Below are 13,949 nucleotides of genomic sequence, written 5' to 3'. Positions count from 1 at the left end.
TTAATAATATCATTAACCCTATAAATCCTACTGAGTCCTAATTGATACACAAATTTCTAAGGCCTCTAAATTAATAAACACACTTAATAAACAAACATTACTGAAAAAATCTGTTACTGCATTCATTCTATTGTCTAATTGAGTTTCAAGTTTTGATCCAATCCGATATCCAAAATTTGATCAGCTTACTTTTGAACAACTGGGCCCTGATGTATCAAATATGTATACTCCACAAAAAAACACATACGCAAACTTTAAAGTCAGTTCATTGATGATTCAGTGTTGTCATCATCCAGTTCAGCTCTCTTCCAATAGCTTCTCTTCCTTTGATTATTATTGATGTCATAGACAGCAGATCTAATATGCTACACTAATGCACAGTCATTTTTTTGTCATCTGTCTATAATCAAACATAACTGACTGTTGTTTACATTAATTTCACATCATAAAAAGTTTGAGTACTGTTGTAGGATTTTTTTTTAATAGATTTTAAACAATAAGTGAAAAAATTTCACAGTTTTTGCACTGTTTATTTGTTTATGTATTGCACTAGTTATTTATACATTTTATTGCACTGATTTTAAGAATTACATGTACTTTTTTTGGACTGTTTTGCACCTGGAACTTCAGGTTTTTTCCAGTGGCATGCTGGAGCTGCATTCTTTGTCCTTTGCTAGGCCCAATAATAATAATAATAATAATAATAATAATAATAATAATAGTGTTGGGCCCAAAAAGAGACCTTTTTTTTTTTAAATTTTGCACCATAGATAAATTAGGTTTACATTTTTATGCCGGAAAGTAAATTAAAGGGGTATTACTGTATTGCAGTGAGCTCTGTGTACAGCTAGGGCAAAAAGACCGATACCCAGCCAGGTTACCGGGCTGCTCAAAGATGTTGTGAAAAAACCTTTCACAGTATTAGTGTTACGGGTTGGTGAGGCACACACATGGTATTTTAATTAACAAATCCAGGAGACAGGCACGTAGACCAACATTACATTAACGAGAACGGACCTCAACTAAGGGAAAACTGAGAGTATTTGTAGGGGAGCTGGCATTGTTATGTCTGTCAAAGAACTTCTCAAGCGGAGTGGTACATTGGTGTGTGTGTGTGTGTGTGTGTGTGTGTGTGTGTGTGTGTGTGTGTGTGTGTGTGTGTTCTAAGGTTCAAGAAACTGTTCTAATAAAAAAAAAAAAAATTCAGATTATTATTTTATAGGTCAGCTTTTTTAGGGTTAACAAAACCAAATTCAGTGTGTTTTATATTTTTTAAATTCACATTATGTTCAATTTGTAAAGTTTATATTCACACTGAATCTTATGTGATAATGTCCTGTTTAAAACAGAATGGATGCTGTAAACGTGAGATTTATGGCATATTGAATGAAGTAAAGAGATAATTGCAGTATCAGTATAATCTGTGAGTCTAATGACAGATTATTGCAACTGATGTTATGTAAGAAAATCGAGTGACGCACGTAACAAAGTTTGATTTAGAGTTGTATTTATTCAGTCAGCTCATGTAAAAACATGCACACATTCAATGACTGAGACTTGTCTGTGTTCTTTGGTCCGGATCCTTCAACCTCAGCTCAACCTGAATCATGTCAATCATATTCCACTGATAAAAGGAAAAATCTTTGGAAATAAAAATAAGCTTTCGTTAGGTAACCAGTACAAGTAAACAATTATGGTACTGGTGCTGTCCTTGAAAACATGTCTGATAACTTTGCTCAAAATCAACAGATATTATGTAGTGTACTCATAAACTATATATATATATATATATATATATATATTGAATTCATAATGTGGTCTTGTTTGAACAGAAAAATCATCTAAAAGGCATTTTGGGACATAGCTTGTAAACATTAAATAGAGTTTTTAGCTTCTACTGTAAGATAAAATAAGGCACCTAGGTACTGATACCACTGATGGCATCTAGTGAACTTTTTGGTTTTGCATTTCTCAGGTGCAGCTTCCACTGCAGTGCAACAGTCACATTAAAAGAGTTACATCCACCTCAAACCCGTCCTATTCTTCACATCTACTCAACATCAATGTAATGTAGCGTCTGTTCAGTCCCTCACTCTCTCCTCCAGCGCCCTCAGCTCTCCTTCCACTTGTGCAGGTAGATCAGCTCCAACCTGCTGGGTGAAGTAGGTCCGAAGCTCCTGTGTTTCCTTCTGCCAGAAGGGTTTGGGCAGGTCAAAGAGGGCACCCATATCGATATTCCCACCCAGGCCTTCTGTGTTTATGGCACCGTTTTGTGGAATCCATCCCACAATGCTTTTGGTGGCAGCTTCCTCTTCACTGGTACGGCCGCATCGTGTGAAGATCCACTCGAGGACGCGGGCGTTCTCTCCAAACCCTGGCCACAGGAAAGAGCCGGTCTTCTGATCTTTCCGGAACCAGTTGACGTGGAAGATCTTGGGGAGTTGGGTCGGGCCCTTACGTGTCTCCATACTCAACCAGTGGGCCAGGTAGTCGCCGAAGTTGTAGCCGAAGAAAGGACGCATGGCGAAGGGGTCATGCATGATTACTTTACCTAAAGAAAATGACCCATATATATATAAAAAAAATTAAATATCATTATAAGCTTTTTGTTCAGTTTGTCACTAAGTACTTAAATGTAGTGTACACTTTTGTGTACTGTTTATCATATGGAGAAATAAAAGTTTGTACCTTTATGTTCAGCAGCAGCTGTGGATTCAGATCTCATGGCTGCACCCACAAACACACCGTGACGCCAGTTAAATGACTCGTATACCAAAGGCACACCTGGTAAAAAAGACAGGTACATTTTGAGATATAATGTATAAAATATATGTGTATGTATGTATATATACAGTACTGTTAGAAAGTTTGAGGTCTGTTAAGTTTTTTTTTTAATGTTTTTATGTTCACCAAGGCTACATTTATTTGATTAAAAATGCAGTAATAACAGCAATGTTGTGAAATATTATTACAATTTTAAAAGTAACTGGTTTCTGTTTTTAAATAATAACGTCTTATTAAAAAACGTAATTTATTAAAAATGGAATTTATTCCTGTGATGGCAAAGCACAGCATTTATTTTTTTTGTAAATGTATAGATGTCTTAACTTTAACCTTTGATAAATTTAATGCATCCTTACTGTTTACACCAAGAATGATAACTATATGATAACTACTAATAAATAATGATGAATAGCATCCACACCAACAAAATATAACGCTCTGCAGTTTGTTGTCTGCCACTTTAAATGCTTGAGCTCTTTAAAGCAGGATGGATTCTGATCTGATCATTCATCAGCTTTAAATGCTTTTTTTTTTTTTATAAAGGTTTTAAAACGATATATATATTTTTTTCATTATTATTATAATTGTTGTCCTTGGTGTGAACCAGTGTTATTTTAGTATCAAGATACTATTCTAGTTTTTATTAATATTTTGAATAAGTTGAATAAGTTTCCATTTCGTATTTTCCATTTTGTTGTGTTTTTGTCATTTTTACTTAATGTGTATTTTATTTCAGGTTAAAAAAAAAGGTTAAAAAAAAAATGGTTTTAGTTAATTGTGAACGGGCCTTAAAAGTATTGAGTTCTTAAATAATATGTACATTTTATATAGGCAATTTTCAAAAATTCAGTGATACCACCCACCTTCTGGTCTTCTGCCACCAAATACAATGGCATCAATGGGGACGCCCTCATCACTTTCCCAGAATGGGTCTATGATGGGGCACTGGCCAGCCGGGGCACAAAACCTGGAGTTTGGGTGGGCACACAGTGTAGAATCACCTGAGAAACACAACACCATGCCACAGATGCTGTCCATATAGATCATTTTATTTAGTATAGAAATAAATTATATTTATATAATCATATTTGTTATTTCTATATTTTTTAAAAGTTTTTTTTTTCTATTTTTCTATTTATAAATGTTTCTAAGAATTTTTTTAATATTTAGTAAAAATGAGTTTGCTAAACAATGATCTTACCATACTTCCAGGATTTTCCATGCCAGTCTCTGAGTTTCATTCCAGGTGCAGGTGGTTCCAGACCCTCCCACCAAACACCCCCATCACTGGTCTCTCCCACGTTAGTGAACACTGTGTTCCTGGAGATGGTTGCCATGGCATGAGGGTTTGTCTTCAGGGACGTCCCGGGGGCAACTCCAAAGAAACCATTCTCTGGATTAATAGCTCTGAGTTTACCTGGTGAAGAGAATCAAAATACACCACTGTGTCTGTTAAAAACATCTATTTATAACCATAAACAACAGTATTCCAATCAACACTATACGGCAAAACTGTTTCTCAGCAACTCTCAGGGTTTGTTTACTGAGAGCCATGTACTTAATATTTCAGTTTTAATTAGTTATCTTTCTGCTGCCCAATATAAATGCTAAAATAAAAGATATGGTGCCATTTCCTGGCTGCCCATAAACCCACATTTCATGCTATCAACAGATGCATGTGTTGTCTAGGACAAGTCATATTTCTCACCCTGACTGTCAAATTTCATCCAGGCGATGTCATCGCCCACACACTCAACCTTCCAGCCTGGCAGTGCTGGTTTCATCATGGCCAGGTTAGTTTTCCCACAAGCGCTCGGGAATGCTGCTGCAATGTACCGTTTTACACCCTGAGGATTTGTGATTCCGAGAATCTGGTGGAGAAAGAAACGGGGACGTCAATCAACATCATGTTTTACAAATGACGACTCTAAAAGAGTAGTACATAAGCACGATGCATTGTCACTTGATCGATATGGCGCATATATATTATATAAGGTTGTAAACTCTCATTAAACTCAAATGTCTTAAAGGGGATAAAGCAAGAAAATTCTGTCTGATGTCCCATACCAGCATGTGTTCAGCCAACCAGCCTTCGTCTTTAGCAATGCGTGAGGCGATACGAAGAGCAAAGCACTTCTTTCCAAGGAGCGAGTTTCCACCGTAACCGCTGCCGAAGGACAGGATCCGTCTGGTGTCAGGAAGATGTGAGATCAACACCTTGTCCGGGTTACAAGGCCAGCTGTTTACTAAAGCAGCTATGCGAGAACAGAGAAAGATAAGATATTGACAAGAAAATAAAAATATATATAGTATAGTTCAAAAGTTTGGGGCAGTATTTTTTTTTTTTCAAGTCATACTTTTATTCAGCAAGGATACAATAAATTGATCAGAAGTGTGACAGTAAAGACATTTATAATGTTAAAAAATAGTTATATTTCTGTTCTTTTAAATCCTTTAATCCTTACGAAATGTATCATGGTTTCCACAAAAAATATTAAGCAGCACAACTGTTTTCAACATCGATAATAATAAATGTTTCTTGAGCAGCAAATCAGCATATTGGAATGATTTCTGAAGGATCATGCGACACTGAAGTCTGGAGTAATTATTCTGAAAATTCAGCTTTGCCATCACAGAAATAAATTACGTTTCAACATATATTCAATTTGAAAACAATTTATTTTAAATTGTAGTAATATTTCACAATGGAGCTATGTTTATTGTATTTTTAATCAAATAAATGCAGCCTTGGTGAGCATGAGACTTCTTTTGAAAACAAATAATCTTACTGACCCCAAACTTTTGAAAGGTAGTGTAATTAGCCAAATAATACTGTAAAATAATAAACAATATACGGCAAATAAAGTGACACAATGGATAATTTGAAGGAACTGGTGAAATTTAGAGTTTCATTTGATCGATTGAATCGCATTTACATTTAATCTGATGTTATTATAAATCAAGGTACCTTTGAGTGGTAAAGGTCGGCCCACAGAGTGCTGGCAGCGCACAAACTCGGCCCCCTCGGCTAGTTTCTCCAGCACAGGTGTCCCCATGCGTGTCATGATGCCCATGCTGGCCACCACATATGGAGAATCTGTCACCTGAACGCCAAACTTAGCGAGAGAAGAGTTCACAGGGCCCATACTGAAGGGGATTACATACATAGTGCGTCCTACAGAGGGAAAGAAAGACAAATATTCAAGAGATGTTTTGGGCATTCCAAAAGTTTCCTCTTGGCGTCCCAAACTGTCCTACATGAGTGTGTGGACTGATGAACAATATGATGGGTATTTGGATTTTAAAAGAATATTTCAGGTTAAATACAAATGAAGTTCTACTAACAGGATTCTGTGCATTTTACAAAATGGAAAGTTATTATTTTCAGAGCAAACATGACATTTTAATATATTTTAGATTATATTATAAAATATTTTATATTTTAAAATTCAATAATGTTTTATATAATTCTAAATAATATTTAATAATATATCAAATTATATTGAAATCTATATCATATGAATAATATTTTAATATTATTTTAACATTCAAATTTTGATTTTTATTTGACAGGTTTCAGTTATTGTTCAGTGGTTTGAGTAACACACACCTGCCATGCAGCCAGGAAATCGGTCCTCCCTGGCTTTCTGAAAGTCTTCCTCACTCATCCAGCTTCCCAGCTGGGACTTGGTACCTCCGGTGGGAATGGGAATAGTGTCTCTTTGGTTCTTAGTGACAATCACAGTTTTACTCTCCACGCGAGCCACATCTTTAGGGTCAGTACGTGCCATCCAGCTGCACACAGAAAAGAGTAGAAATGTAAATCAGGATTAAGGTGATGTAAAATCATTCATATTACCATCAATATGGGTTAAAAAACTAATTATAAGACTAGAAGTACGTACCAGTTTTCATATTTGGTGAGTTTCTTCACCATGCCCTCTTTCTCCAGGTTGGCCAGGATGTGTGCTGTCTCCTCTGGAGTGCCAGTGACCACGTGCACTTTAGCAGGTTTACATTCAGTCACGGCGCCCGACACAAACTCAGCCACCGACGGGGGCAGGGAGGGGATGGAGGCGAGTGACCGCACACCCACTGAAGCTGTGCTGATGGCATTTCGCCTGCGTGGACACACAAACAAACATTGGCACAAGAAGGATATGGTCTGTAAATGTCATGCATCAACATATTTAAGTTAGTTGTGCATGCAAACATTTTACAAGCGAAACTGAAATTTATATTAATAGTTAGTGTGTTGATATACAGTTCAACAACACTATGACTTTTCACCGTGTTATCCGTGACTTTCTGTGTATTAGTGTGGGAATTATTCAGCGATCTCTGCAAGTTACATCAATAAACCAGTAGGTGGCGACAAGTCATTGTCTTTATGAGTCATTTGAATCATTCACTCACAAGATTGGTTCAAAACACTGAACTAAACGAATTAATTATTCACCCTTACTATTCGTCCAAAAACACCCATTCACACAGGAACTAAACACAGCATGTTTATTCTGCTATAACTTTGTGTAAAAACTATCCATTGGTCGAACAAAAACAGGCTGACCACACTGCGTCTGAAATGTAAGTTTCTCAACATTAACTGCTTGTTTATTGAACTAGGCTTCTATTACAAACAATAATTGTCTAACATTTATTAAAAAGTGTGTGTCCTCACAACGGCATAATCTGTAGTGGTATCCACCTTGTATTTCAACAAAAAAGTAAGTTATTTCCGGTGAATATGCTAGTCTTCCGAACTGTTAGCTTCTGTAGGTAAATAACAAGTATACCACAGTCCGTTAAAACGGTGAACAGCAAAAGTATTTGTGCCACAAACCGGTGTGCTTATTACTATAATTAAAATAATATAACAAATAACAGTTTGCAATATCAAGCAAAATAATGGACTGTTTTTATACAGCTAAAATAATGGGAAGCTGATGACACCGAAAGTCTTGCACATTATTGCAAAAATGTGAGTGCTCTTATGGTTAAAAATAAGGTGGATAATCTAAAGCCTACTCAGTTTAAAGTCTAAGCTAAAGACTGTAGATAATGTGTTAAGTAGATGGATCTGTGTGATCCATGACGTTACATTAATGAATGAACATTCATTTGAGCTGACAGTATGTGAATGAATATTGCATCATAACTAATAAATGTACTTTAACACAGGTCTTTGACCATAACTGAAAGATAAGTGATTGAGAAGCTGCAAGACTAATTAGTGGTGTCCTTTGGAATGAAATGCACTACATGTGTACTAATACAGTAAAAAAAAGAAAAAAAAAAAGGATGGGTGTAGAAAAAATTTCAATCAGACATTGCTAGTAAATTTCACAAACAATTAGAAATGGCAAGCAACACATGAAATAAAAAATGAAATTTTTAAATAGAAAAACTTATAGTATTTTCTTGTACAACATGCTCCAGTAATCCGTTTTATTTACCACGTCAATAAATCATTTTTAACAGTATAGTCAAAAGTTTGCAGCCCAGTGTCTGGTATGTATATATATATATATATTCAATTTACAGCAAGTAATTTATTGAACTTTTAATTATCATATTAAGCCAAGGCCAATGCTTTAAATCCCAGGGATTGCACATACTGATAGAATGCATACCACCTCAATAAACTGGATAAAATGCATAATAAAGGAAAACATGAAAACAGAAAGAATGAGGGAGAGAAATAGAGAAAGATAAAGCAAGGAAAAACCACAAGTTCAGTGAACAAACAAAAGAGCAAAAACAGAACAAAGGTTTCATGCTCGACGAGAGACCTTTTTCTTCTTGTTATTCAATCCTCTGCTTTCTGAACTAACATATGGGTCAAAAATCATCAGAGACCATCTTGTCATTCTTTAACAGTGTTCGTGAACTGAGCGCCGTCAGCATATTCGATTAACAAGACGGCATGTGACTGCAAGGCCTGGTGGCTATAATTAAGAGAATATTTGAAGGTTAGCAAGAGGAGTTCCTTTCATTTACCCTTTCATTCTGTTCAGCTCCACCCCAATTGCCACAATCTCTCCCCCATAATTCCCCTCTATTGTTTTCTAAACCCATACAATGTATAGCCTACTAACTTTACTAGAACGGAGTCTCTGAGTCTATCACCATTTTGACCCCTATGATCCCTGACATTCATCAATAACCACTGAGCTTTAGTTTAAACCATCAATTAGCATAGGCTGTTAAACACACCCCCACATGAACCGACCAATCAGATGGTCTCCTTGGCATTCACTCCCCTTCCCTCCCTTCAGTGTCTGGTTAAACAGGGTATGGCCACTTCAAGCACACTATGTTCATGCATGAACACAAACACATGTAACAATTTGAGAAATGTGTGAAATAATATAACTCAGCCAAAAGGGTGCAAAACCATATGCATGCATTAGAGCTATACCTCAAGGGTGTTTCAGGGCAAAACAAAATTAAATAAATAACCTGTTAAACAAGTTAGTAGACTTTTTCACTCAAAACACACACACATATACATCTGATTAACAATCAGTTCCTGGTATCATGCATTTGTAGGGTAAAGTTTAGCTAGTAGAGACTTTCACACTGTGCATATTTACTTGAAGTCCTGTGCTGATTTAATCACTCATTCTGGTGAGAGATTGACAGAGCAGATGTAGATGCAATAAAATTTTATGAATATTTTGTTCAACATCATTATTCATCAATATCAAAGTGAGATTTGATATGGAATCATATTATTCATTCCACATTCTGGTTTTACATAAGACTCAGAAATGCTTGTTGTGACTTTGCTTTGTGTGGTTAAAGGTGATGGTTATTTGTTCATTCATAACCTGTTTTTCAGACTGTTTTTTTAGTCTCTAAACACTATAGATATAGTCTCTAAACATTTCTCTATGTGACTTAACTCTGCTGCATTCCTGTACGTGACACACTCAGTAACACTAGTTTCAGTCACTTTTGGGGGGTTTTCCACTGGGTACAGTACCTGGTACTTTTTTTAGTACCACTTCGGTTGGGGTTCCAAGCGAACCGTACCGTTACCAAAACGTGACGTGCCCGAGCCGAACCGAGCCGTGCCGTACCGAGCCGAGTCGTACCACGCAGTGGAAAAGCGCCAATAGTGACATGTAATATGTGGCAAATGTCATTATTTGGCAATAGCAGACTGCAGGACTCTGGAGTATTATAATTTACTCAGCATTTCTATGTAACTCTATCAAACATCATTCTGCACTATTACAGACTATTGTGGTTTAGTACCCCCACTAAAACAAGGGAGGTGACACTAACACAGAGTGTTGACAAATGTTTTTATAGAACAGGTCTGTTAAATATCTAATCTCACAATAAACTATACAAGGATGTTTACCTAAGGGGTAGTGATACTGCTTATTGAATAAGCTGCAGGAAAAATAATAAACCTTCAATTCTCTGTTTTGCTGTTTTTAGCTACCAGAAAAATAAATGTGATGATCTAAATAATAGGGTAATAGTAACTTGTATTATCTATCTATCTATCTATCTATCTATCTATCTATCTTGTGTGTGTGTGCGTGCGTGTGTGTGTGTGCGCGTTTTTGTGACAAATGAGGACATACATTTGTATAATGACAAAGGTGTGACAGGTATTACAAGGAGAAGGTGACTTTTCAGGACATTACCCCATGTCCCCACTTTTCAAAATGCTTATAAATCACACAGAATGGAGTGTATTGAAAATCTGAAATAGCACAAAGTTTCCTGTAAGGGGTAGGTTTAGGGGTAGGGTTGGTGTAGGGCAATAGAATATACGGTCTGTACAGTATAAAAACCATTACGCCTATGGGATGTCCCCACTTTTCACAAAAACAAACCTCTGTGTGTGTGTGTGTGTGCGAGCGTTTTTGTGACAAATGAGGACATAAATTTGTATAATGACAAAGGTGTGACAGGTATTACAAGGAGAAGGTGACTTTTCAGGACATTACCCCATGTCCCCACTTTTCAAAACGCTTATAAATCAGGTAGGTTTAGGGGTAGGGTTGGTGTGGGGCAATAGAATATATGGTCTGTACAGTATAAAAACCATTACGCCTATGGGATGTCCCCACTTTTCACAAAAACAAACCTGTGTTTTGCAGCTTTTTCACCAAATGATCTAACATAAATATATGGAGAAAATATATAGCCTAAATATTAATTTCCCTTAAATAATTATATATATATATATATATATATATATATAATTACATAACATATATAATCTATTTTGCATATTTTTATATTATTCTTTTTATTATCTGTGTCCTGTCTTGTCACTGTCATTCTGTTGCACTCTGGAGCTTCTGTCACTAAAACAAATTCCTCGTATTGTGTAAACATACCTGGCAATAAAGCTCATTCTGATTCTGATTCTGATAGTTTATTAGTTTAAATATGTATAAACACTCACCTCCTTAGTACGCCGAGCAACAGGCAGGACATCTTTGGTGCAAGTGGAGAAAACAACTGAAATTATGACTTTAGAGAAAAACTCAAATAAAGCAATATGGGTGGAAGAGGGTGGGCTTGTTCTTCTTCAGTCCTGTGCACCTCTCATATCAGACTGGTGAGGGTGATAGTCCAGCTCTTGACGGAGACTAAAGTAAGACCCTTGCACTGTAACACGTGTAACTTATCATCAGCTGATCCCACCGTCAGCTCAGATCCGCTCTTCTCCCTGCGAACCAGCCTGAGGCGTTTCAATAATAAATAAAGCTTTGTACTGGCAAACTACCTAGTCCATTAATATATTTTAAAAGTGTAATATTTTCCTATAATATGCGTGCGCTTCTAATAAAACACGACAAAGTGGGAAAACTAGCTGTTGCATTTCAGTCAAAAAAGCTGTAGATAGACGCTCCCGAGTCACTGAAGTCACTGAAGACAGTCAGTCAGTCAAATACAGTGACTCGCGAGGATTCAGATCAGTTCGCTGTCTGCCGCACTGCTTCCTGACTCTATCTATCCGATTCCTCCAAGGAGTCGCTGCGCTCCGTCCCGCTTTCCTGCTCGATACCGGTTGCAAAAGCAAAGTTGTGTAGAAGTGAATCTTATTTGAAAGCTTCTTTAGCGAGCTCTGATGTCACGTGAGCGCCGTCTTCGTGTCAAGTCAGCAGATGTTGATAAAGTTGAGTCTGGACATTGTAGGCGGAAGCTTACTGGCTCCCTGTGACGTCGCTCCATTCATCATCACAGCTGCTGAGAGTGCTGTAGGGATCAAATATTGCATAGAATTTATCCGGTGAAACATATATTGGAACGTTTTAAATTGAATATTGACTACTCCTGTGAATTTTGTAGTAATGAAAAAGAAACTATTTTTCATTTATTTTTTTCATTGCATGTATACAAAGATATTTTGGGTTGATGTTGAGAATTTAATTACAAGAAAACTTAATGCAGCTGTTAAACTGGGTGGGTCTGATATGAAAAACCATTACGCCTATGGGATGTCCCCACTTTTCACAAAAACAAACCTGTGTTTTGCAGCTTTTTCACCAAATGATCTAACATAAATATATGGAGAAAATATATAGCCTAAATATTAATTTCCCTTAAATAATTATATATATATATATATATATATATATATAATTACATAACATATATAATCTATTTTGCATATTTTTATATTATTCTTTTTATTATCAATGGGGAAGTTTCATATACACAAAATGAAGTGGTCGGGTGGTAAACCAATTTTTTTTTTTATTTTATCAACGAATTTAAACAATACTGTAATATGGTATATAAATGTAAAATCAAAAAAAGCTCTCAGGACTTCTAACATTATCTGCAAATTTGAAACAGACAAGTAAACTGTACCGTCTTTATTATTTTAGTTGTTTTATTTATTTATTTTATGTTTTCTTTCTTCCTCTGGCTATTTTTTTATTTTAATTGTAATCTTGTGTACTGATGGCATTTATATGCAAAGTTGTATTTCTCTTACTGTTATACACTGTGTGTTCATATGCAATAAAACAAATAAAATAAAAAAAAGAGAGTACTGTAGGGCTCGAGAGACATTTAGATGGAATAGCCTACATAAATGTAAATATGGGGGAAATATGCCTTTGTTTTTCATTTTTAGTTCAGAAGTTACAACAGTACCTAAAACAATATTCATTTTGAAAAATAAGACAACTAAAATGCTTTATTATTTGTGAACATTTGACGTTTTTATATCATTATCATTTATTTTGATATGATTATATTATGTTTTTTTTTTCCTTTTTATCCCTATGCCTTGACTGTATTTGTACATCTTAAAAATCGAAAGACACACATTTAATTGGTTGTGGAGATTAATTAACTGGTAATTACCCAAAATAATATAGATATAATAGTCTAATGTGTCTGATTATTTCACAATCTATTTATTCATTCTTGATTTTTATTAAAATTAAAAGATTTAAGCTTTTTCTTTTTGTTGTTTGAAGGTCACATTAAAAGTTACAAAAAGTATATTAATCATGAATTATTATAAATTAATATAATAAATAAATAAAAGGCCTACTTGTCCCAAGTTTGTGGTTGGTAAGATTTTTTAAAATGTTTTTAAAGAAGTCTGTTATGCTCATTAAGGCAGCATTTATTTGATAAAATACAGTAATGTGAAACATTATTACAATTTAAAAATGACTCTATAAATACATTTTAAAATGTAATATATTTCCTGTGATTGCAAAGCTGAATTTACATATCAAACATCACATAATCCTTCAGAAATCCTTCAGAATTCTAAGCTGATTTGGTGCTCAAGAAACATTTTTCCAAATACAAAAGATGATTTCTGAAAATTCAGCTTTGCCATCACAGGAATAAATTACACTTTAAAATATATTCAAATAGAAAACAGTTATTTTAAATAAAAATAATTCACACTATTACTGTATTTTTGATCAAACAAATGAATCCTTGGTGAGCATGAGACTTCTTTCAAAATCATGTTTTTTTCCAAACATTTGACCTGAAGTGTAGAATATTAATTTATTAATTATTAAAAATTAAAATTATTCTTTGAACTGATTCATGTGTTTATTTAGAATAAATAAATGATAATAAATTATTAGTCTTTGTGACACAATTCAAAAATATTTAAAATGTAAATTCCACCGCAGAATGCTATAGACATACAT

The 13,949-nt window shown here is 35.1% G+C and overlaps 1 protein-coding gene across 1 annotated transcript; it reads right to left on the bottom strand.

Annotated features, from left to right (window-relative positions):
• Positions 1 to 1,490: 1,490 nt before the first annotated feature.
• On the bottom strand, positions 1,491 to 11,923 carry LOC107657833 (phosphoenolpyruvate carboxykinase, cytosolic [GTP]-like). Its single transcript, XM_016446098.1, has 10 exons — positions 11,219 to 11,923; positions 6,690 to 6,905; positions 6,395 to 6,579; positions 5,753 to 5,959; positions 4,852 to 5,039; positions 4,493 to 4,655; positions 3,986 to 4,201; positions 3,648 to 3,785; positions 2,689 to 2,784; positions 1,491 to 2,551 (listed from the first exon to the last, which is right to left on the bottom strand). The coding sequence occupies exons 1-10, from the start codon at positions 11,248 to 11,250 to the stop codon at positions 2,082 to 2,084; spliced, it is 1,911 nt and encodes a 636-aa protein (XP_016301584.1). The 5' UTR covers positions 11,251 to 11,923; the 3' UTR covers positions 1,491 to 2,081.
• Positions 11,924 to 13,949: the final 2,026 nt, after the last annotated feature.

Source organism: Sinocyclocheilus anshuiensis, unplaced genomic scaffold (assembly GCF_001515605.1).
Source record: "Sinocyclocheilus anshuiensis isolate Anshui unplaced genomic scaffold, SAMN03320099.WGS_v1.1 scaffold7, whole genome shotgun sequence".
Lineage (NCBI taxonomy): Eukaryota > Metazoa > Chordata > Actinopteri > Cypriniformes > Cyprinidae > Sinocyclocheilus > Sinocyclocheilus anshuiensis.
This window is presented reverse-complemented; position numbering and strand designations above follow the sequence as displayed.

Excerpts from the sequence above, each read along its gene's own strand:
- LOC107657833 (XM_016446098.1), bottom strand. The coding sequence starts at position 11,250 with ATGTCCTGCCTGTTGCTCGGCGTACTAAGGAG. Across the intron at positions 6,580-6,689 it reads CTCACCAAATATGAAAACTG|CTGGATGGCACGTACTGACC; the intron begins GTACGTACTTCT and ends TTCTGTGTGCAG. Across the intron at positions 2,785-3,647 it reads TGGTGGCAGAAGACCAGAAG|GTGTGCCTTTGGTATACGAG; the intron begins GTGGGTGGTATC and ends CTTTTTTACCAG.